This window comes from Styela clava, chromosome 11 (assembly GCF_964204865.1).
Source record: "Styela clava chromosome 11, kaStyClav1.hap1.2, whole genome shotgun sequence".
Taxonomy (NCBI): Eukaryota; Metazoa; Chordata; class Ascidiacea; order Stolidobranchia; family Styelidae; genus Styela; species Styela clava.
This window is the reverse complement of record NC_135260.1, coordinates 21035709-21060414: the sequence shown is the minus strand read 5'-3', so window position 1 is coordinate 21060414 and position 24706 is coordinate 21035709. Positions and strand designations below refer to the sequence as shown.

Sequence of the window (24706 nt, the reverse complement as noted above, 5' to 3'; positions counted from 1 at the left end):
TGTATTATTAATGGCGATTTATTGCACTTTGAATAAATTTAGCGTATACCAAATTGAATAGATTTATAAAAACCATGCATAAATTGTGGCCCCGCTATTTATAACATTTATAAAGGCGATGTCGATGCTTAAGTGTACTTATGAAAGTTTTCCTGGATCACGTAACAGCTGGTCGGTTATTGCTTCCTTCATCATCTAGATTCTAGAACTATATGCTACAATGAAATCGACCTAGAGTATGATCGAGAGGGATTCAAAAAAGCTTCATTCAAAGAGTTCATCATATATATATGACTGAGCTGTCTTATCATCTTTTCGATTCCCAGGATAAACACAAAAACCCTACCCTATTCCTACCCTTCTCAATCTTCCACGACAAAGGAAGACATTGGGAAAGATTTGTAATACCTTTCGTTCAGTTGCTTCATCCTTAACTTTAGGTCAGCAGCACTGCTCAATAAATGAAGAAGATCTTCTCTAGTATAGTCTGCTAGTGAAAGCAAACTTCTTCCTTTCATCAAGATGTCCTGCTGTCGACATATCTGAGCATGATTTGTAGATGCAACACTGTGGGCATGAAAAGGTAAACAATAAACTAACTCTGTTTTTTATTTGTAAAAAAAAGTAGTTTGGGTTGATTTAAATATGTATTTCCTACCTTTTTGGTGATGTAGATTGTTTTCGAATATGAGTAACACATCTGAGTGTATTACATCGAGGCAGTGTTCGATGAATCCACATTCTATGTAGTATGTTTTTACCAAGTTTCTCATATATATGAATATTATTTCTGTACTTTATCCAATTGCGTAAGGAATGAGAAAGTTTTATTTGTATATATATATATATATATATATATAAATACTAATATAGACAGTATTTCTACATTTTGTAAGCCGATAATAAAGGACGTAACCAATAACCATTCAACGGTAGCTGCATCGTGTGCACTCACTTTTCTCACACCTTTCTCTTCAAACTAGTCGTTTACTTCTTCCGATAACACTCACATATTTTGCTATCTCATATCCGGGCCTACGTTGCCAAAGCTACAAGATTGTTTAGCGTATTTTAAGTATGGTGAAGAAATAATGAACTACTGGGCAGTTCACCGCATTGACGTAAATTACTTAAAATGTAGGTATCAATTACAAATGAATTAAAAGTTAGTCATTCGTGGTAAATGCCTAAAATTGTAGCTTTCAACAGAAATGACAATTCATATTCAAACAATGTTTACTCCTTCTAATATTGAGATTCTCAAAGGATAGGCTTATATAAATTTCGTTACAAATTTAAATGACAATTTCTGCCATATCTTTCCGGTTTCGGCATTAATGGATAACTATACCATACTCCAAGTTTGAAGCAAAATCGATAGCAAACCTGAGGGAAAACAGGTGCGACAACCAAACTAATTGCGACTTCCTGGCATACTGCTTTTAGGAAGCAATGTTTTTAAAAACATGTGCGGAGGCACTTTCTCAGTTATGAAGAGTTTTGAATCTTACACTAAATGTAGGTATAGAGAAAGACTTTGGCACGTTTTAGTGAGTTTTTTTTTTGTGATTTTCGCATGTTTTAGCTTGATAAATGAGTCAAATGACAAATATTGATCACTGTGTCTGCACACTAGAAGTGTTTGTTCTGTATTGCGCTGTTTATCTATTCTTGGCACTATTGTGGTCCCCGAAGAATGCAAAAATAAATTTGTGGCCCCGGAAGCGGACAACTTTGGACCACCCTGCTCTAGAAAATCTAATTAAAAGCTTGCTTCCAATTAATTACCGACCCTGCTTTATTGCTGCCCTGAACGTCTTCATAACGTTATAACGCAAGAATGTCCTCCTAACAAGTGCGTTCCAATTTCTGTTGATACTTTAGTGCGTGTGCTGTTTTTCTCAAAGATCATTCCAAGTGATTTTCCTTCCAGCTTGCGGAATCTATTCGAATGCAGTAGAATAAAACTAACAATTGATCATTTAAAAATCTACACATAAGAAAGAATAAAATAACAGTCTTCCTAGCACCGTTGCAATAATTTAGTACAAAAAACCTTGGTGAAGTCGAAGACATAAAACATAAATTTTGCAATAAAAGGCAGACCTTTATCACGCTTCAGTGATATATATATATATATATATACCATAAAAGTAGTGAGAGACGTAATTCACAGCGGACACTATGCCTTCAGAGAACCGCGACGTATTATGCATATATATATACACATGTTACACGCACTGTCCAGTTCGTCATTTTAAGAGCTGGAAATATCTTGTGATAATATACTTATCGTGGCGTAGGCTACTTTGTGTGCTTTTGGAGGATTTCATTCAGGTGGGCAACTGGTTAACTATTGACCAGACTTCACAAATATATATAATTCAAAAATATAATTGATGACGCCCTGTTGTGTAGTATATATATATATATATATATATACTTAATCTTTGATCTCTTGTTTTTGTTATAGTGTCCACTAAACATGAGAATTACGACTTTCATGGCTGAAAGGTATTTTCCCAAGTCTTCCAAATCCGGTGCTCCCGAAGGGGAGCCCCCCAAATCCAATATGTCCAATAAATGAGAATTATGAAAAAGACGTCATTTGATTCAGATTTTAGCTCTACGGCAATTGATCTCGGCACTGTTGATTTGTAGTGTTATATTAGTGTAGTACAAACTTATTCACTTTAATCTTGTCCATTTAGTTTTTCATGGTGGCTTTGGAATGTACCATAGTTTTCTACACGAAATGTTCATTTTTTTAATCGTTGTTGTTGTTGTTTGAGCGACTGTATTTGTTGTGAAAAGTACAAACGATTTCGATTTTTCATTAGGTTTACTCAAAGATGGAATTACAATAATGTTTTATCAAATCAACTTTTGAGTGCTCTGGTACCAGATATTTCACCCAATAATTTGTTTCTATACATTCCTAACTCACGGGTACACTTTTTCTTTCGCCAAGCGTAAGTGTCTCCGTCAAATTTGTCTCTAGATTTTTTCAGAAAACTTGGGGCTAACCTTCACCAGTTACCGTTAGCAATAGCCAATGCAAGCGGGAATCATGCAAGGCCAGCCTCATTTGTCAAGGTTTACACGAATGTGACAATTAAAATACAGCAACAAGTAAGGGATTTTTAATGTTGAATAAGTATTCACTGTTTAATTAATTTGTATATATCTTTTTTTGCCTGAAGAAGTTAGACTATGATCTATCGAAAAATAATACTATTCCACGAAAAGAGATTATTTTGTTCTTATTTATAGCTAATATTGCTTAAGAAAACAAAATTCAAACATGTTCTCCACCAACTATAGGTAAGTAGAATATTGCCAAGCAAAAGTCAAAACATATTAGGAAACCACAATTCTTAATCAGACCAACAGCAAGACCCAACGGCACATGCTCAAATATTGTCAGTGCGAGTAGTTTAGTAGAATTTATAAGCATGTTGTTATGAGACCATTAAGCCAAGCAGAAAAAAACTAAATCTAAATCATTGAAATCATCAGTTCGTCCAAAATGTTGTCCAAAAATCCGAAAATATTACTATTTCTCAACCAACATAGGGAAATATTGTCACTTCGGATGTTGCAACAGTATCCTTACTGTCGTCACATAGAAAGTAATGTATTATATGTATTGTCCAAAAACCCGAAAATATTACTATTTCTCAACCAACATAGGGAAATATTGTCACTTCGGATGTTGCAACAGTATCCTTAATGTCGTCACATAGAAAGTAACTTGACTGGTAGTTATGGAGGATAACAAAATTCGTGTCTAAATCGACAAGAGCATTCATACATCTCTAGGTTAAATCTTTTATAGTACTTTGTAATATCGTACAATGCTTTCAAAAATTAAAGCTGGGTGGGACAACTTAGTCATTAATTAGTCCGTATATTCAATAGTTTGCCATGCCCAGATCCAACACGTTCACACGTCTCATAACGCATTTAAAATCTTGCATGTTGTCGAACATTCACAAATCTGATGGAAAAGATCATAAGTAGTATGTTATGTTGTTTCCTGAAAGTAACAATCGTAATATGCGTGATAATCGTTGTGAGCAAAAAATATTTAGTTCGATTAACCGTTATTAACTCGAACGGCATAGAACTGACGCTACTCATTACAAAACAAGCGTCATACAGCAGCACTTATCACATAAATCTGTAAATAATAAATTAGCTCGCGGGCCGCAGTTTACCGACCAATTTTTTGTCACTGTGTTGTTTTTGCAATGAAATTGAACTAGGCCTACAGCATCACCGTTTTGCGCCAGGGAGTGTTTTTTTGTTGTTCCATGTTTTTGTAGGAAAAGCATTGTTGTGTTACACATACACGTCTCACATTTTAATTTAAAAGATAGAAGTTATTGCATTCAATTATTTACTTCAATTTGCTGTTTTTGGATCGCGTTTTTCTGTGTTTGTTTTATTCTTTTTTGGTAGGCGGGCACGTAAATTGTACGCTTTTTTAATTTTTTTTAAGTTATGCTCGTCGCCCAGTTATCACTGGATTTTGTTTTTTTGCTTACTCTTTGTATTGTTTATGTCAGAGAACCAAAATAATCCAATATAATAAATGTCTCTTAAGTTTGAATCTGAATTCGGACGTCATTATCGGGCTTTTAATACTGTCAGGCGCAATAGGAAAGGTCTATCGTATGAAAATCCTATGTATAGACATTGTTTCCATAATTTCCATGTACATTGTTCCATGTAATTTCAAAATTTGGCTTATTTGGTTATTATAACCAACTTTATTCTAACAAAACTTCATACACCGCCAGTGATTACAGACAGAGGTAAACCAAATCCGTATAGGTAAACAAACCTCACGGCGGGAAATTTCTGCAGAACATCTATCGGCCGTAGGTTACTTGATGTAATTGTTCTGTTATTATTGCAATGTTAATGAATTTATGGAATTGAGCAGTGAATATATCATCGATCGGATTCTTACTATCTGTGAATCCGGTCAAGATATTGTTGCTGAAATAGAAGGAAATACAGAGGAATCAGACGAGTTATATTCATCGGCTAAGACAAGGTTTGTTTTAATTCATGATTTCTGCCAGTCTCATGGGTACAGTATAGCGAAGCAAACGCCATAACGGTTTAAAACATCAAATAAAATGCGATGTCAAAATACCTGGATACAGCCAAAATTTTTATTTTAACTAAAGTTAAATAAAAGTTCAGAAGTCTGCATTCTTGTTTCCAAATTAGACATAAAATGATGATAGATAAAAATCAGTTAATGCAAACCCCACTGTCCCCTTTTATGAGACAGTATAGGCCTGCATATCGCCACAAGTCAACTTCGCAATGAATTAAAAGATGAAGGAAGTGCTACAATCTACAAACGTCAGTATTGAATTCCTCAGAAAAAATAATCCCATCTACCGGAGAAAATCTTTTTACTGTAGCATTCAGTAATTTTCAGCCAAAAACGTAATGTTGGTCATGTGACAACAAAACATGGCTGGTCTGCATCGTGCCAGACAGTGTTTGTTTTATTAAAATAGTATTTTCTGACATCTTGAAAACGGAGAACTGTGCCCTATTGTACTGTATAACTTTGCTCGCTCAGTGATTAATGTTCTTTATTTCTGGGTGATTCAGTGCTTAGGTGTTAAACTGTTTTGAGCGAGGTTCCGCAAACCAAAAAATATCATTTAGGGTCCATAACACAATGCAGCAATGACAGACGATTATCGATATTGTTGCATTGTGGGATAACTCGATTTTGTTTCTTTCATAATATCATAAATCTCACTTCAATATAGACTATATCCACTTCGATCAACTGCAGAACTGCTTATTTCTGATGCAAACACCAGCTGTTGAAGTCTTGTTTTTGAATCGCTTTTCAATCAAAAGGGTTTTGAAAAGGGTCCATATATATGAAACAAATTGCTGCTCAACTATTTCCATACCCTACCTCAACCGAAAACAAAACGAGACACCTTAAATCCTGAATTTTTATTGTACTATTTTAGCCTATATCTTCCAGATTTCCAATTTTCAATTCCAGAATTTTTGCAACACTGTCAAAGTTAGAAGATGGTTTTTCAGAGTTGAGGAAGATATTTGATGGAACATGTTCAAAATCTATTTGTGATAACGAAAAAGACAATCCAAACGATGCCTGCATTATTGTTGACACAAGTTCTGAATCGTATGAACTGAGTAATAAATCTGCTGAACCTGAAATTAGTGATGTTACCAGCACATCAGATGAAACACTGGTTTCTAATAAAAAATGGATATTCAAAAACAATGGGTTAGTTTTATCTAGTGTTTTATTTTTACTGTTACTCTTCTATGCATACTGAAAAAGAATTGAAATTGGCAAAAAAAGTGTTAAAATCTAAGTTTTTTCATTTGTTATATTTCCAGATTGTTTTGTCTCTGTATGGGGCAAATAAACTAACTTCATAGCCATTTCTAGCATCTTCTTTTTTCACTCCTAGACCGTCTCATTTCTGTAATTACTGATAATCAGTTTTTAGTCATTTTTACCGTTTTGATTCAGAAAATTAAACATTACTAGTGCATGATGAAGCATTTCCGAAATTTACTATTTGAATAGTCTACTGTCTAGTATTCACTAAATATATTCCAAATGATTCTTGATTTCTAATTTTTGTTTTTGCTATTTTCAGAAATACGTCGTCATTGTCCAATTCATCAGAAAGCAATAAGACAATTTCTTCCGAAGCAGCTGGAAAGGACAATATATCAAATTCTGAAGTTTTATCTGAAAAGCCGAAAAAAAATTTTGCCATTGAAGATGACATTGATTTTCTGATTGAAGAAGAAGAACAAGCTGAATATGAAAAGCAATTCAACAATTGTGCTATTTTCCCTAATGATTCTTCCATAATAGAACCGAAAAGCAATACCAATGTTTCAAAGATTACAAGTCATGAAGATGAGGATTTGTTTGAAGATGACGACTTGGATCTAGCTGAAATTGAGGTTTGTTACCAAAATACTTCAATCTGAATAATATCAAAAGCCATTTCTCCAGTCTGAATTGCTGGACTTCTTGACTTCTAATGTTTCCTTTTTTTCTATATAAATTACAGAAAATAGAGAGTTTAGTGTCATCTGGTGAAGCAGCCAATAATATTGAAAACAAGGTAATATTTTTCTCAAGCTCGTCATTTTATGTTTGATCATTCCATTGACCATAATTCAATATTCATATTTTTATATTTAGAAGTATGATATTCCTCTGAGTGAAAAAGGTTATGATTATCAAAATAAGGTAAATATTTTGATTATATTCACCTAGCATATTTTCTCCATTTTTTCGATTTTCCTGTGAACAAAACTACTACCTTGAGTGAGTTATGCTGCAATACCTTATTATGGACTCCTTATTGGAGCCATCATACAAACAAACAACATCATGTCATCATAGAATCATGGTTGAAAATAATATTAAGATAAAAGTATTTATTTCATTTCATTCACAATTTTAACATGAACAATGTTATATCTTCTATCTGGCTATATGCAGTGGAAAAATACCTGTGAATATAGTTTATCATCGAAATTTTTTTTAAATGCTGTGCAAAAAAAAAGTCCATCTGTCTATATTATCACACATTATATATAATTTTTCAGTTGTATCCATAGTTTCCAATGTCATGGTTCTTGTCAAATTACTGAGCTGTATATGCTACTTTTTTTGAAACCATTATCTTGTCCTACAGAACTTCCATGATCAAGGCTCAAAAATAGTAACTGATTATTCAAATGATGATGTGGAATTTATTGATGATTATCCTTTTGGTGAAGAACAAGATATAACAATCCAAGAAGATGAGGATGGATCTAAAAGTAAAGATAATTCTCTCAATGAAGAAGAATTACTCGACCCTAATTATATTCCTCCTGACAAACAATATACTGATGTTCTGAAAGAGTATTTTGGCCATTCAAAGTTTAGGCCGTAAGTATAAACTATTTTTCAGTCGATATTTGTTTTAAGTGTTCTGTAAAAGTTATACTTTAGATTAGCAACGATTCACATCATAATTTATCAAACTGATCCTCCTTGCTATTGTTAAAGTGGTTTATTTACTTGACTGTGCAATCGTATCCAAAAATTTTTACCGCATGAAATTTCTCGCAAGAAATTTCGCAGCATTGGAAAATTTGTCGCATGAAAAATAGCCGCAATAGCATGTTGCTCAAGCCCGGCTTCTGTTAGTATTTTATGTTTGACTTCTTTCTCATTCTGATTTAATATTAGACTCACTGCCTCAAAGGTGACGCTGCTCGGTAACCATCTCTGGTTTATCGCGTCTCCTTTCACACTGAAATGCAATTTTTTATTTTTTTTATTTTGTTTGTCAATGTTTACATTCGGTTTGTGATAAAATAAACTACTGACTGACTGACTGCTGTAAAACAAGTATTTGTGATAAGAACAGTTAGGTTTATAGGGTTAGGGTATGCTCTCACATAACAAATCTGGATGAATTTGTAGAAAACATTGTCTTAAATGGAAGGGGTAGTTTGGAAATCTTTGATTCAAACTATCTTTCCATGAATGCACTAGAGAAAACTTAGTTATCGGTAGAATAAATTTGTTATCAAATTCTACAATTCCAAAATGTATAAAACAAATTCTTTTTCTCAAAATTTTTTCTCTTCGGTTACCATTCTGTAACCTATATTTGATTTTTCATTTTGTTTTTACTAAAAGGATGCAATGGAAAATTATAAATGCAGCATTGAATGAGGGCAGAGATCAATGTGTTGTTATGGCAACAGGTATTTTGCTTATTTAAAGGTTAATGTCAATGTTTTATATTGATGGTGATGGATTTAACCTCATATATTTGTGAATGAATGGGTTCATTCCTAGAACGGCCTATTCCCAACAAATTGCTTAAATAATGTGCATTGTATTTGTAGATTAGAGACCTTGTTTTTCAGGTCCGGTAAGTGTGCCAATGCCATTAATCAATGTAATGTATGAGTCCACAGCACACAGGGAATGCGTCACGTCAGGCTAATCCTACTTTTTGCTTAAAAGCGGTTGCTTTCATGAGACTAGGAATAAACTTGTGAAACATGATGATTCGATAGAAAAATATTTGTAACTGCTGTATTCCTATCATTTCTTATAAATTTACAAAATTTTGTTGGGACGTTCCTCATATACACTATATAATTATTTCTCAAATTTCAGACCAGTTTTTGTTTTTACAGTTTTATCTTAAATTATTCTATAAAATGTATAGCCTACATATTTTACTTTCTCATCCAGGCTATGGCAAAAGTTTGTGTTATCAATTTCCACCGGTATACTTAAGTAGTACAGCAGTATGTATATCACCTCTGATATCGCTGATGGAAGATCAAGTTTTAAAATTGGAAACTAATAATATTCCCGCTTGTTTTCTTGGTTCTGCACAAGAGAATACTGCAGAAGTTTATAGTGCAATGATGAGGTAGTATTCGATTACTTACTTAATAAACTGCGGTGGAGTTTTTAATCATTAAACATGGTGAAAACTTTTTGCTTTAAAAAGCTTTTGGTTTTGCAATACGGTTGTTATATTTACATCATTAATGTTTATTAAAGGAGTTGGTGTTACAATAGTATGATGTAAATATAACAACTATATTGCAAAACTAAAAAGCTTTTTTAAGCATTAATTTTTTAACATGAATTAGCGGCTGAAAACTCTACCACAGTTCACAAATTGAATTTTGTATTGGTTTCTCTAACTTAGGTCAGACGGGGCATTAACAAAACAGAATTTTCCTTCGAATATAGAGAAACAAAGATTTATTGTTGTGTTAGAGGTGCAAATAGATAGGCTACTAATGTTAAATGAGGCAATTTCTGCTTATGCTCCAAACAATTCTCTGTCGAAGCAACTAGTGATACCCTTGGTATATACTGTTTGTTGGAACAGAAGCTGCTGAGTTTGGCATTAGTCATCAAATTAATTACACATTGGGTGAGATGGGGAAACGGGTTTAACAATTAAAATCTCTCAAAAATTTGGGAGCTGGACAGTGAATGTCTGAGAAGATTTTACTTTCGACAATTATATTTGCATCAAATGTAAATAAACTGTACTCCTGAAGTATTTGTACCAAGATGGTGGTTACCGGAACATAGTATGTGTACCAGGCTTGGGTTAGGCCATAATTTTATTCCAATTTTCCTTATTTTTGTTCTATTATGACTGTGAAATTATGGCCTAACCCTTATCTGGTACACGTACTACGTTCCGCTGTCTGCCATCTTGATACGCATACTTCAAGAACATCAAATAAACTAACCTTGGAGTAACTTGTAAAATGAATGAAATCAATGTTATTTGTTCCAGAGGAAAATACAGAGTTGTTTACATAACTCCTGAGTATGCTGCTGTTGCATCATCTAATTTGAGGGAATTGAGCGAGAGAGTCGGAATTTCACTCATTGCAATTGATGAAGCTCACTGTGTATCACAATGGGGTCATGATTTCAGAGATTCTTACAGAAAACTCGGGCAATTGAAGCAATTACTTCCAAATGTAGGTTGTTGCTACAAAATTTCAATTTTTATTTTAAGTGTTACACTTCAAATGTAGAAGGCTACAACAATATGCTTGCCTTTTTATTTTTCCTAGCTAATGTCTTAATAATACTATTTTATTTGAAAAATTTGGCTGCATTTTGACTGTGAGCTGTATCAGGGAATATTCCATGGAAAACTAGAGTTGCAATCATGTAAAATTGTTTTCTTTTGGGCTCACTTTAACAGTAACTGTTTCCTGGTTTTTACTCAGCTAAATTATATACCAGTTTATGGAACATAATATACTGATAATCCAATTTTTAAATTTTTTTGATCTCAAATTCCGGGAATAAAACCAAGATAAAAACTATATTTTAATATTCTGTATCAATTTCTATTTATTCATATTCATTGTAATGATGGTCAACCAAAAAGATTCTGGTATTTTCAAAAATAGTAGCTATTTATGTTGCTGCAGGGTGGTGTGAAGAAGCCTCTTAAAGATTAGGTAGTTGTGGGTCCATCTTGATGATATTCTTCGCTAAATATCGTTTTGATAGATTATATTTCAATCATTTTTTCAAATTCTGGGTCACGGTTTATTCAAGCCTTTTGTAATACTAATAAATACTTTTAGGTTCCTATATTGGCTGTTACTGCAACTGCTACTCCGGAGGTTCGGAAAGATATTTGTGCATCTTTGAAACTTAAGAATCCAGTAATCACTTTGACAAGTTTTGATCGGTAAGTTGGAAGACCTTAGTAGAAGTTGTCTAACATCTGTCAATAGGTAAAGTAAGTTCTGTTGGCGCTTCAGAAGTATGTGTACCAATATGTAGGTAACTAATTTTGTTCACCTACTTTACATCAAGTTGTGTAAAGGGGCGGGAGCCCATTGGCAAGGGGTGTATATTTATTTGGCTAACACAAACAGTCAAACCGAACTCGTAATAGAACTAAAATAAGGAAGAGCGGAATAAAATTTTGGCCTAACCATAACCTGGTACACATACTACGGGAGTACCGTTCTGTCTATGCAAATTGATATCAAATGTAATTTATTCTTCATTTATTCAAACATTTGATACATTTTGAATAATTCCTGAAAAGTATTTATAAGATTCTGCTACTAAATGAATCAATCAATATAAGGAACAGATTTCTTGTAAAAAATTGTAGAGATGCAATTTATATGGTAATGAATATTATCCTGTCTTGTTATTCCAGTTTTGAAATTTCAAATTTGCAATTATTTTCTTTTTAGAGTCAATCTCTATCTTGATGTTTACAACAAAACGAGTGACCCAGCTTCTGATCTACGTTCTCTTATGATACAAAAATCAGTTAGAGGTGCCATCAGATATGAATTTGATGGCCCAACAATCATATATTGCCCTACTAAGAAAGTATGTATGATTTTTTTTTTCGAAATATAAACTTTATTCAAATATATAGATTGGAGTTTTTTGTAATCTTCATTTGGCAATCGTTTTATCAATTTTTTTTTCTAAATCTCCTGACTGTGATTTCAATTTTGCAGGAAACTGCCAGAATTGGCTCTGTGGTTAAATCACTTGGGGTGAGGTCAGCAATCTACCATGCAGGTAACTCCAGTCATCAATTTTATTCTAATGGCTTTGCTATTATCATTTGCCTTCAAATCTAGTTTTTAGATTTTTTGCCTATCTCCCTTTCTTAGATCATCATTCCAAATATTTCAGGTATGTCAATGGACAGAAGAAAACAAGCTCATCATAGGTTCATGAGGGATGAGTTACAGGTGATGAAATTTTTTACAGGGTTTTATAAAATGAGTCTCTCAGACCTTGCAAATCTCAAATCCGCATTTCAAATCTCAAAGTTATGAAGAGCCGCACACAAACAACGCAAGGTAAAATAGAAACAAACCTTAAGCGCGTATTTATAATACCAAGTCATCGTAACAACAACACACGTAACAACTAGGGAGGGGCAAAATATTCGAATAATAAAATATTCGAATGGCATTTTTACTATTCGAATATCCGGTACCACGTGACCTGCGCCGCTCTGCTTGGACACCGAACTCGTGCGTCTCCAACTCAATCTCGAATTGTGCGAGATTTCCCAATGGCGATCGCTATCAGAAAAAAACGACAAATTTGAAAAGTCGTTGTCTTTGCGTTATGGTGTTAAATGCTTATCTTTGCACTTAACGTATCGTTTCAATTCCATATTTTGAAACAAACGTACCGACGGTTCTGTAAATTTAGAAACGTCAAACCAGATTAGGTATTTAAAATAAATTTCCCAGATTTTAAACTCCGCATGCTTGGTGACATTTCATTAGTCACTTCTTGACTTCTTAACGAACATAAAGTTGATTAAAATTAATTGTTAAAATGACTTTTCGGCGTTTCATTGTGAAAAAGGCGATTTTAGGTCTTTTAAAAACTCTAGTTATATAAATAGCTTGGATTTAAAAATGACCGAAAGTTTTTCCAAAAGTTGGTATGAGTTACTTGTCTGAAAAACACTCATTAAGTTGTAACCAGATAAGAAATGTCTTGTCCTACTCCCTTCAAAGCACTTTGTATCAACTCTTTAGCGGTCCCTTCCATCCTTGGCCAAGTAATGTTTCGAATATGTGAACATTTTACTAGACCATGCATGGCCGTTGAGCCAAGAGTAGAACATAAAATCAATCGTGAATTTCGTTGTAACAATGCACACTGACTCGTTCACGAATTGTTGCGTCTATTATCATCGAAAATGATTACAATTGTCAAATTTTGAAGCATTTGGGCAGTAATAATTAGGCCTTAAGGCATGACATAATCAAAATCATTGAGTGAAGTGCTGAATTTGCAAATTCCGTAAAGAAAATTGAGCATTACTCAGTAAGTATTTTAGCTATAATAACTATCGGGGTGTTGTTTTGTTAGAAAAAAACGTTAAAACAAAGGCCTAGAAGTTCCTTTATTTTCAATTTATTCAATCGCTATTTCAAATCAACATTCAGGATTCACACAATCGTAAATTTGCTAGGTTTATCTATCTAATACTAAAATAACACGAACACCATAGAAAGCATGAGAATTCAATTATCATTTTATTAAATATCTGCATCTCTGTTACCGTTCACTTTAAACAGGCACGGTCAATTTACAAGCGATGAAAAGGAAGATCAAATCTAAGGCAGAGGATGAAACTCAAAATAAAATTAATTTGGTTTCGAAATTAGCCCTTAATGTATTCAACAGCTGCCGCTGATTTGAACGCAAGGGTATACTAGAAATATGAAACTTCGATATCCAGCGACCCCTTATTCTTGCAAAAAAACGAGAAAGGGCGGGAATATAGAATATCAACTTTAGGATATCGCCGCCGAAACGATCGTGGTGACAAAGACAATCAGAGATTATGATGAAATTAACCATTAACTGGTAAAAAACGCTTTATTGGCGACTTTCCAATGTTTTTAATTAATTTTCCAAATGAAGTATCGTATCGGAGGATGCAAGGTGCAGTAGCTGCTTGAGATGATCGCCAGATATTTCGGGACTATTTTCGATTACTGGAACAAAATTGAAATGCTCTAGAAATTAAAATAATCATTTGAGTTATTTGATTTATAGGCCTAAATAATATTCGGATATGCGACAAAAACTGAAAATCTACGAACGCAAGCCAATGATTACAGCCATTTCTAAAATCTTTCCAAGCGAAAAGTCTCCAAGTGGCCGCGAAAACGCTTACTGTTGCGTCACTATTGCATCTTATAAATTAGTCAACGCTACGCAAATAAACATGGGGGAATCCATTCGACTAACTAATAGACTTACGCATTTTAATTTCAAGTAAATGATTAGTTTTCAATGAAATTTTTTTTTTTGAAAGTAATTAATTTTTCAAGCATTAAGAGCCGCAGGAAAGGTTGCTAAAAGCCGAATGCGACTCTCAAACTCTAGTTTGAGAATCACTGCTTTAGAGTGTTGTATCTATCTATGTGAGTGTCTCAGGGTAAAGATCTCGAGTTTTAATCCTATGTCCACCACCTCATCTCAGACAATAGCTTCATATATTAGTGACTTGTACAAAGCCTTTTTCAGAGTGAAGGTCTGAGTGCCCTTTGCCCATGAAGAAAATGGATCTAGCATGTGATTAATGGAATTGCATTTCAAATTTAAAAGATCAAATACTTTTGTCTACATAGATTGACCATATATCGAATTCTTTTTTCTTTAGTGTATTATTGCTACTGTAGCATTCGGTATGGGAATAGATAAACCAGATGTAAGGAGAATTATACATTATGGAGCTCCTAAGGATATCGAAAGTTATTATCAGGTCATATTATTATTCTCTCTAACTACAAATATTTTTACTGATTTTTTTTTTTCCAGACTGGTATACCTACATATTAAAGAAAATTATATGCGTGAATTGCGTTCAAATAAGAATATAATTCTTTGTAAAAACAATCTGAATTTTTTTAATTTTCTACTTATCTCCTATTTTTGCACTTTCTCCAATAACATGAAAAGAAACCAAAAAACATAACACAAACAAACAAACAAAATTCATATTTACTTGGGAAGAAGATGGATGTCCTTTATAATGCCAGTCTTCGATGATAAACTGTTTGTATTTTTATGACTCATGTCAATATTATAGCTATGGTTGTGGTTGTTTCGACTTTCACCGTTAAACTTTCTTTTTTCGAATTTCAGGAGATAGGTCGAGCAGGAAGAGATGGATTACCATCAAGTTGTCATACATTTTTTACATCTGGTGATTTTAACACAAACAGGTACTTTGAATGAAAGTTAAGTTATATTTGTACTTTTTACTCTCATACTGATTAAAGTTTCAAATTCCGTTGTGATGAATACTGATAACTTGATATTGAGTTTTGTTTATGGCACTGGAAAATGGAAATTATATCATAAAATTGAGCAAAGGGGGTTCGAGAACATGCTGTGTGAACCTATTAGCAATTTGTATTTTGTATCAAAATGCATGTTTTTTCTGTATTCGCAAAATTTGAGATTTCGCTATGAAAATTGTAAAGCAAGTCCAAAAAGTGTTACATGATACTAAAAATCAGTATTGAATTTGCTCAGATGGATGTGGGGAGTCAAATTTTTGTGAATAATACTTTCAGAGCAGCTATTTTCTGGGTGAAATTTTGCTAGTGCTTTTTTTTCTCAGATTTTTTCTGCGGGATATATCAAATCCCAAATTTCGGGATCACAAGGCAGCAATGATTTTAAAAATGGAGAATTATCTGGCAACAGTTGGATGTCGACGAAAATCAGTTTTATCTCATTTTGATAAAAGAGCTCAAAGTAGTATTGCTGGAACAGAAAAATGCTGTGACAATTGCAAAAGAAGGTTTGTACCTAACAATTTATTTTGAATGAAATTTGAAATTAATGCTAAATATAACAGAAATATCTGTTTCGTTTTGTTTATTTAATTTTTGCCATCTTGGGTGAAAAGTTGTGATTTTTATCAGAGTTTGTAAACATATCGTATTTTAACTACGAATGTTTAGACTCTTTGAAAATAGTCCAATATACGTGGTCCCGTGGATACCAGTTTTGTTAGTTTGTTATTAGTTTGGGAATGTTTTACCTCATTCAAAATCTTTTGGCAGGCCGAATTGTGTTATTTTAAGTTAATGTGTTTATTTGCAGAATAGAGAATCAGAAAAAAAGTGGTGGAACTGTTTGTTATGACATCACAGAGGGCTGTGAGGAAAAAAATTTTGGGGATGAAGCAAAACAAATGTTCGAGGCAATCAAAATTACTGGGGAGAGATTTGGACTTGGAATGCCAACTTCATTTTTGTCTGGATCAGTATGTCAGAAAGATTTTGGAAAATGAGTGTCTTTGTAAATAATAGTTTGGGAATGAATGATTAGACTATATTCAATGCCATAACGCTCCATATTAACTAGCCTGATGTAGTAACTGTTGTCTGTAGTTCAACATTTTACTTAGGGTATCTGAATAATCACTTATCAGCTGACGACTTCAGCGGTTCTAGGAAAATTCGCCTCAGAAAATTTTGCTGCATACTGCATAGGAAAAATCCCCAGATGAAAATACTCCACAAGAGCATTTGGCTGTAAAACAGGTATTTGTGATAAAAACAGTTAGGCGTTTGAAGTACCTTTTTATTTAAAAAAGGGTTCGTTATTAGAGCATTCCCTAACTTCTTATTTAAAAAAGGGTTCGTTATTTAAGAGCATAACCTAACTCTATCACAATCACAAATACATGTTTTTACGCCAAATGCTCGATTATGTGAAATTACAGAGCATGACAAAAAATTCTTTATTTAATTTCTGAAAACTGAAAGCCAATCAAACCTTCATTTATTTAAACTGTAATATCCTCTATCAAACTCATTGAATTTACATTAGCATCTATGTGCTTTATTGGAATGTATTTGATATTCCATATTCAACTGTTATTGTTATTATTCAGTTTTGGTCAACCCTGTGCGATAAATAATCTCGCTTAATTCACCAGATGGAATAATCCAAATGCCATTTAATAATCTGCGATTAGACAAATAACAGTTAAGATTGCACAGATGAACCCCACATCACCTGAGTAAGCAGGATGCGGAATCTCTAGGTCCTAGGATATGAAGCTTACAACTAGGTGTAAGTCACTGGTTTATGAGAATTCTTATTATTTAGAAAAGCAAGAAAATGTTCGATAGGTTTTTGCGACATGCTCAATTTGGAATGGGTTCTAATCATACACAGAAATGGTGGAAAGCATTGGGGAAGGCTTTATTAAATGCTGGGTATTTGAAAGAAAAACAAATGAAGAAGGGATCTTTTGGTTCACTCGTTGGTAAGTCAAGAAATAACAGAATTTTATCATTATTACTTCGGATTCATAGATCTCTTTCATTAGCTCTGTAAAAGAGATGGAAAGGATATTAAAGTTTGGGTATTTTAGCTGCAGTAAGTATTATTACATTTATCAAGATTTTTTTTTTAAATATATTTTTATTCATTTTTAAGTTTTTGTTTGAATGTTCGTTGTTGTAAAAATCCCTTTCATAAAATTATTATATTATTTGATTTAAATAGGCATTCAAAAAATTGCTTTTTTATTCCAGAAATCAGTTTAAAAGGATCACAATGGATTAAGAAAAGAACTTTTTCACCGGATTTAAAATTAATGTTGGCACCCACTGTTGATTTGATGGAAAAACAACCAAGAACATCACACGCTACTCCTGTTACTAATCAACAAGTTGATCAATCTGCTGAGTAAAATGATTTGCTTTTTGGCAAAATTAATTCCATATATTACTATAAAAAAATATTTACCGGGATGACTGCAAAATTCTGTCTAATATAATTGTAATTTGAATTATGTATTTTATTAGGGTTTATTTTTTAGAAATTGAATTGCCAAATTTTCTATGTTATTGGGCAACATTTATCATATTTCAATGAGTCATGATTCATAATATGGATCGTGTACAAAAACACGAACTTTTTAAAGCTGTGATATACGATTCTTAATTCCGGTACATGGAACTATTTTCACTATCCAGTATTGTTTGAAGATAGCATAGAAAAGTCTGTAATAATAAAGATATCCTACCATCTGTCCTGGTGTAATGAATTTGCAGTCTGTGCCAATAAGCTGATCTTTTGAAAATAGTATCACTATAGGTTTGAACTTGATAAGATGAAGACGTTATATTGAATTAGTATTTTCAAAATGAATTAAGATTTTCTTTATGAACTTAAATCCTGGGGACATTTCTTATCTATGTTCATAGTTGAGATTTCACTGTTTCGATAATATATTCATATATTTTTATTTTCAGGATTTTACCTTCAACACCATACACAGAAATTACGAGAGAACAACTGGACAAACTCACTCTAGGTCCCTATATCATGAATGCCAGTGTGAAAAAAATAACATCAACTCAAAACAAAAAGACTGGAGAGAATGATGAACATAGTGGACCATTATATAGTTTGTTACTTTCGTTGAGAAATAATATTGCACATGTATGTATTTGCGTTCAATTTAACTATTTATTAACACTGATTCTTTGTCATTTTTTTTATTTATCCTGGAAAGAGGAATGTTATAAGACGCTGGCTTAATCATATGGTAGGTCATTACCACTCGTTCAGTAACTATACCATGTCGGATGTTCAGATGAAAATGTATGGTGGCGTAAGCAGTAACCAATCACTTGTGATTATCTCCATCAGGTTTGAACCTGTGATGTCACATAGAGTACAGAGGACATCTCTAACACCCAGTAACATGTACCCAACACCAAGTCATTGACCTAGCCGTATATCATCCATTATTGGCAGTTTGCTTCTATATAAATATTTTCCCTGTGTCATATTTATAAACATATATATTAATTTCCATATCATATGGTAAATGTCATGTCACTATAACTTAAACTTTTATTTGGGGTCAATCAATTTTGACTAAATTTTGTGAATTGTTCAACCTAGCTATTAGAAGATTTGCCAATGAGCTCCAATAGTCAAAGATTGACATATATTGTTATATTAGAAACTTCCATTGAATATCACTTGTTTAAGAATTTGAAGCTCTGGTATTTAGGGTTGTCCAAAAAAATCGAATATTCGAATATTAAAGTATTCCAATACTTTTTTCAACACATTTTAAAATAATCCAGAAGAATATTGGCCACTTTTCGCCGTCAGCAAGGTGTTTCATTTTCAAGGAAATCTTTAAACGATTTTCTTCGCTTTGTCGCAGGTTGTTTGTTATCTTTTGTGTGAACCCACGGCGCATATTGTTGCGACATTCTTACACAGTTGCGAGTTGGATATCGTCGATATTAGTTATTGTAAGAAGTAGGCTAAACTGAATTTTAAAAGCCAGCCAAAAAAACTTTATATAATTTTATAAATAAACCTGCTTTTCTGTCAGAAGTGTTTCCTCAAACCAAATCCCCAAGTTTGCTCATTCATAAAAATCTTTTGTGATGTTTCAGGATATGGACATTCCACCTCATCTTGTAGCCAACAACAAAGATCTTCTTGAACTTGCAAAAGTACGACCAAAAGATAAAGATATGTTGTTATTAGTTGATGGAATGTCTGTAGTTAAAGTTAAAAGATTGGGAGAGCAAGTTGTAGCAGGTGATTATATACTGATTTTGTCTCTGGCCAGCGATCTTATGAATACTAAGGTTGATCAGACTTAAGGCTTCCATGCAAGTAAATAAAATTCGTAACATTTCTGCCCAATAAACTTTTCATAAATAGTTTTATCATCATCTGTGTATAGTTCATATCTTTGATGAATAGTCAGTTTAAATATCAAACCCAGTTCTCCTGGAACATGTCATTGCACGAAACCCTGTACTCCTGTAGTATGTGTACCAGGTTAGGGTTAGGCCATAATTTTATTCCGATTTTCTTTATTTTAGTTCTAATACGAGTTCGGGGACTGTTTGTGTAAGTCAAGTGAATATACCTCCTGTCCATAGGCTTCCGTCCCTTTACGCAACTTGATGTGAAGTAGGCGAACAAAGTTAGTTACCTCCATTTTGGTACACTTCTGTGTACTTCTTCTACTTCTGGAGAGCCCAAAACCCCACCATCTTAATGGTCACTGTCTGTTTCTATATGTGAGCACCAACTATGTTACCATGTTCAAAGCCAAATATAAGCTGGCAATGGGCCATGTCACTATGTGTTGTGGTTACAAATTTATGTTTAGATTTTCTATTCAGTGCTTCAAACAATCTTCAAAAACAATTTAAGATACTTTTTTCATTCTCAGTTTCTATCAGCTGGTATTTTGAGCAGTTGTTTGTGAGTTTGTATAATGAAACTTTTCCCTTAGTTTCTTGGATTATTACTTTTGATCTTGCTTTAATAAAATCTTGCTTCAATTATAATACAATTTTCCAGTTATTCAATCATTTTGTGAAGAACATCAAGCTTCATTTAATAATTTTCCTGAAGAAGACAGCGATCTGGCTTCATCACAAATATCTATTGATAAAAGAGTCAAGAATGAAACAGGAGTTCCCACAAAATCAATGTCTGATACTGTCAAAATCACTTATAATTTGTTTCATGACAGAGGAATGGCATTGGTAGGTAGTTTGATAAATAATAATAAGTACTATTACTTGGGTAGAAAGTTACACAAAACCCCTTTTTGTGTCTCAAAATTTTGGCATCATGTTTGCTGGGTACAATTTCTTATTATTATTAGATACAATAGCACCACATTTCCTAACCTGGAAAGAATTGTTACCAAGGGGAGAATTTATATTTGCTGTAGTTATAATAATATACTCGAGTTCTTACTACTATAATCCTTTTTGATGCACTCATTATAAATTACTTGTACTGTACAAAAGCAAGAGTGTTACTCGCGCATAACAATAGCTTATAATCACCTTAATATTGGGGCTAAGAATCCATTCAAGATCGAATAAATGAAGTAGTTTTTATGCAAGGTGAGAAGGGAATAAAGAGTTCTAAAATATCCAAAGATAGGGTTTTAACGAACCACTGTAGCTGCATGTTTAGTTGTTGCGGACATCTTCAATTTCACACTGAAATTGTTATATACAATATATTATGTTACGGCAACTTTTCAGAATTATACTTTTATCATGTGACCAATTTGTGAATTTATAACTTGCCGATACAAGCAGTCGAAAACGTTTTCAGTTTCAGGGTCAATCCGTTCCACTGATACTTATTTCAAATTATCCATCCATCATATAAGTAACTGTTGTCGCTTGTTTAAGTGGAGTTGTGGAACACCTGAAAAATCAAAAATTTGCTTAGATGTTGTTGCCAACGAGTGTTGATATTTGAATATTGAATCACATATTGGATTAAATGAATATCAATGATTCTTGCATTTGTTTTTCAGGAGGAAATATCTAAAGAAAGGGGATTGCAACTATCAACGTTAGGAAGTCATCTTGCTGAAGCTTTACATGCTGGTCACCCCGTTAATTTTCAACGTCTTGGAATCAGTAAAGAACTGATAAATAATGTTGAAGAAGGAATACGAAAACCACCACTCAATTCTGGTATGTAGGCAGATTTCAGATATTTGGGGAAGATAGTAATTTTTTGTCTCTATCAGAAAACAAGAAAACAACTTGAGCTTGGGCAGATTTTTTTTTTCAAAAATCGTCCACAGAAATGCCAAGGAAAATTTGAAAATAAAGATATGTAATGACAGTATAGGAGATAAGTCAATCTGTAAGAAATTGTTATTCGAAAGTGATTAAGGTTCAGTGATTGAGAAAAAAAAATCTTCCATTTCAACAATAAAAAATTTACAAAACAACGTGCTAAAGAATGTGTGTTCATGAACCATAAGTATTATTATTTCTGACCTATATGTAACAATTACCGGTACTTTGTTGCTTTTTAAGCATTTCAGAATGCAAAAAATGCTCGTGCAGCAAGAATTACATCAATGCATAGGAAATAAGATCTTTTAACTTTAGAACATGTTTTTTTATACTGATCCAATTTATCTTATGAATTGTTATGATTTAGATATTAGTCGAGTCTATCCAATCAAGGATCAAGTCACAATGCCAATTGAATGGATGCAAATTAAAATAGTTCGAGCATTTTTGATGATCAAGTATGGAATGACATCTTATGGAATATCAGGAAGCATTTCAAAGAATAATTCTTCTAAAGGGTAGAGGAAAAAGAAATTTATCAGTTTACACTTTATAATTGTCATTGACTAGCATGTATATTGTACAATGGAATTATGATTTTTGCAGCATATTTATTTTTTAACTGTGTTCGTTCCATAGATGGAACTTGCATTGACAGTATTTATGGTATATATTTTACAGTTATTTTCACTGCACCTTTTATTAAACCTAAGTTACCAATCTGTCAACCTTATCAATTTGTTTATTTTTCCTGTGTGACATGGAGTACAAAGTGTACATAAAAAATTGCACATAGTTGATTGTAGCCTCCCTGAAAATCAAACTATAGGGAAGTTCAATAGCCTTATACAATAGAATGCCATTCAAGTGGTCATTGGAACCATACCATCCCAATAATGCAGTTTTGAGCATTAGCTTGTTGAGAAGATAAATATAGATAATATTAATTATGATAACTTAACAGCGACCCCCTGCTTAGCGCCATTACAGAAATTTGTTCTGCAATTTCAAAACTATATTCATTAAAGCTGTATAAAAAAGTTTATTTTGAAAATATGTTGTCCTACTCAGCAAATTTGTATTTATCAATTTGTGAACATGTTTTTCAGACCTTCACAAACTATCGCTAATCTGAAGCAATTCCAAGCAACAAAAGTATGCAGACCACACACACAACTTACTTTGAAAGCAGACAGGTATATATTTCTTTATATTCAGTATATCAATGAAATTTAGAAAAGTTGGTAGTGTATACTTTTTTTCACAGTGGAGGGTCAAAGCTCGGTTTAATATCATTATCAGGGGGCGAAGAATTAGCCAGAAGAAAGGCTGTAACAACATCAAGACATTTTTTGACTCCTAATTCAACTAATCCTTCACCTTCATCTCCTGGTGGATTTGCTGACTACGACGACGATGATAAATCAACTTCATATTCTAAGGTATGTTTGTATTTCATATTATTACCCATGTTTGGAGTAAAATAAATTTGTTAAATTAATAATATATTTACGCATTAAATGTATTTAGGCACTTGACGATCTTTGGTTCATGATATCTCCCATGTAACAATATTGCCAACTAAAAAAAATATAGTAGGAAAAGCAAGTGACTTTGTTGAGAATGAAATAATTTAAAGCCTTGAAGTCAAATAGAAAACATAGTATCTTAAGTTAGCTTTATTCTATGCCAACAGGTCTTTTTATGGTTGGTTTAACGCCAGCATTTTTTATTGTATAATCCGTTATTTGTATTGGTATTATATTGGTATCACACATTGTGATACAAAGACTTAATTTTTCATCCCACCCTCTCATTCGCCACTCCTCAGTATGAGTTTTTAAATTTCCAACTCCTTGTTGAATGAATGTTATTTTCTGCAATATAAGTACTTGATTCTTCTCCTATATTATCATTATGATTAGAAGGGATCAACAAAAAGAAAAGTTCCATCCTGGGGTCGAGGACGAGGCTCAAAATTCAACTTTAAACGAAGAAAAACAAATAAAATGTTTTGATAAAAGCACGAAATTGTATATTGCTCAACTTGTGGATGCAAATGATCAATGAGGATGTGAAGTAGTTCGCAAAATTTCATTTATGTGTTTTTGAGTGAGGGAGTGGTTGGGGCTGTAGAGTCTGGGTAAATATAACTCATACCCCGAGTTCTTTTAAAAATCAACTCCCAACTCTGGGTTGACAAAAACTTTCTTCCTACTTTGCAGAATATCGAATTTGCATTTGGGCACCTACCCTCATTAAATCATCAATACCACGCCAAGCACCTACTGGTGGGGCTGCATTTTTTTCTAAATATAAAAAAGAAACTCGTTACCTTTTTTTTTTTTTGAATTCTTTGAAATATACCTGTACCTCACTGCCTTCATATTTTGTTAGATTCTCCCTATATTTTGGTTCTTCAACAATCTGCAAATAACTTTTTATATAAATTTATTTTCAGTTTTGAAAGTAAATTGAAGTGTGGCCTGGGAAGTGCATGTAATACTATGTTAGGCAGTACAGATATTGTAGTTGTTTTGTTTGTGTAGGGTACAATCGAATGGAATAGGATAGAGTAAAAATGCCCAAAGTGGGAGTTGGCGGACTTTTCTCATACCTCACATTGGGAATCACCTCTGACTTCAGATCACTGCAGTTTTAACTCGTTAGTACTTGAAAAATCCATTCAGTAAATATTTTTAATGGCTGTTGAATTATGCAAGATATGGGTATGCTTTGCCAATGCACCACTGAAATCGAACTGCACTTCAGGTATATCCGCTATGGACTTAGGAATCGGTGGGTTTTTCTTTGTCATGATAAAAACGAGAGTCCCGACAGTATAGCTTGTCTGAGTTGTTCTCGGTTCGGTTAATTCAATTGCTGCCTTATTAAATATTGATAAGGTAGGTAGGTAGGTGAATTTTAACTACCTGGCACTTGGAGTCGATGA

At 33.1% G+C, this 24706-nt stretch overlaps 1 protein-coding gene across 2 annotated transcripts; it reads left to right on the top strand.

The window, feature by feature from the left end:
- Positions 1-4296: 4296 nt before the first annotated feature.
- On the top strand, positions 4297-24238 carry LOC120336394 (bifunctional 3'-5' exonuclease/ATP-dependent helicase WRN-like). Of its 2 annotated transcripts, none has more exons than XM_078117850.1 (27): positions 4297-5065; positions 6053-6301; positions 6684-6999; positions 7110-7163; positions 7244-7291; positions 7743-7981; positions 8741-8808; positions 9308-9491; positions 10383-10572; positions 11194-11300; positions 11821-11962; positions 12097-12160; positions 12278-12336; positions 14784-14885; positions 15269-15348; positions 15750-15932; positions 16238-16400; positions 17252-17411; positions 17683-17836; positions 18406-18595; positions 19573-19720; positions 20498-20685; positions 21480-21642; positions 22121-22271; positions 22863-22949; positions 23021-23195; positions 23682-24238. In XM_078117850.1, exons 1-27 carry the CDS (start codon positions 4938-4940, stop codon positions 23769-23771), a joined length of 3882 nt encoding a protein of 1293 aa, XP_077973976.1. In that variant the 5' UTR covers positions 4297-4937; the 3' UTR covers positions 23772-24238. The 2 variants fall into 2 exon arrangements, with proteins under 2 accessions (XP_077973976.1, XP_039259998.2); XM_039404064.2 differs by having other exon boundaries at positions 4298-5065; positions 23679-24238.
- The last annotated feature ends 468 nt before the right edge of the window (positions 24239-24706 follow it).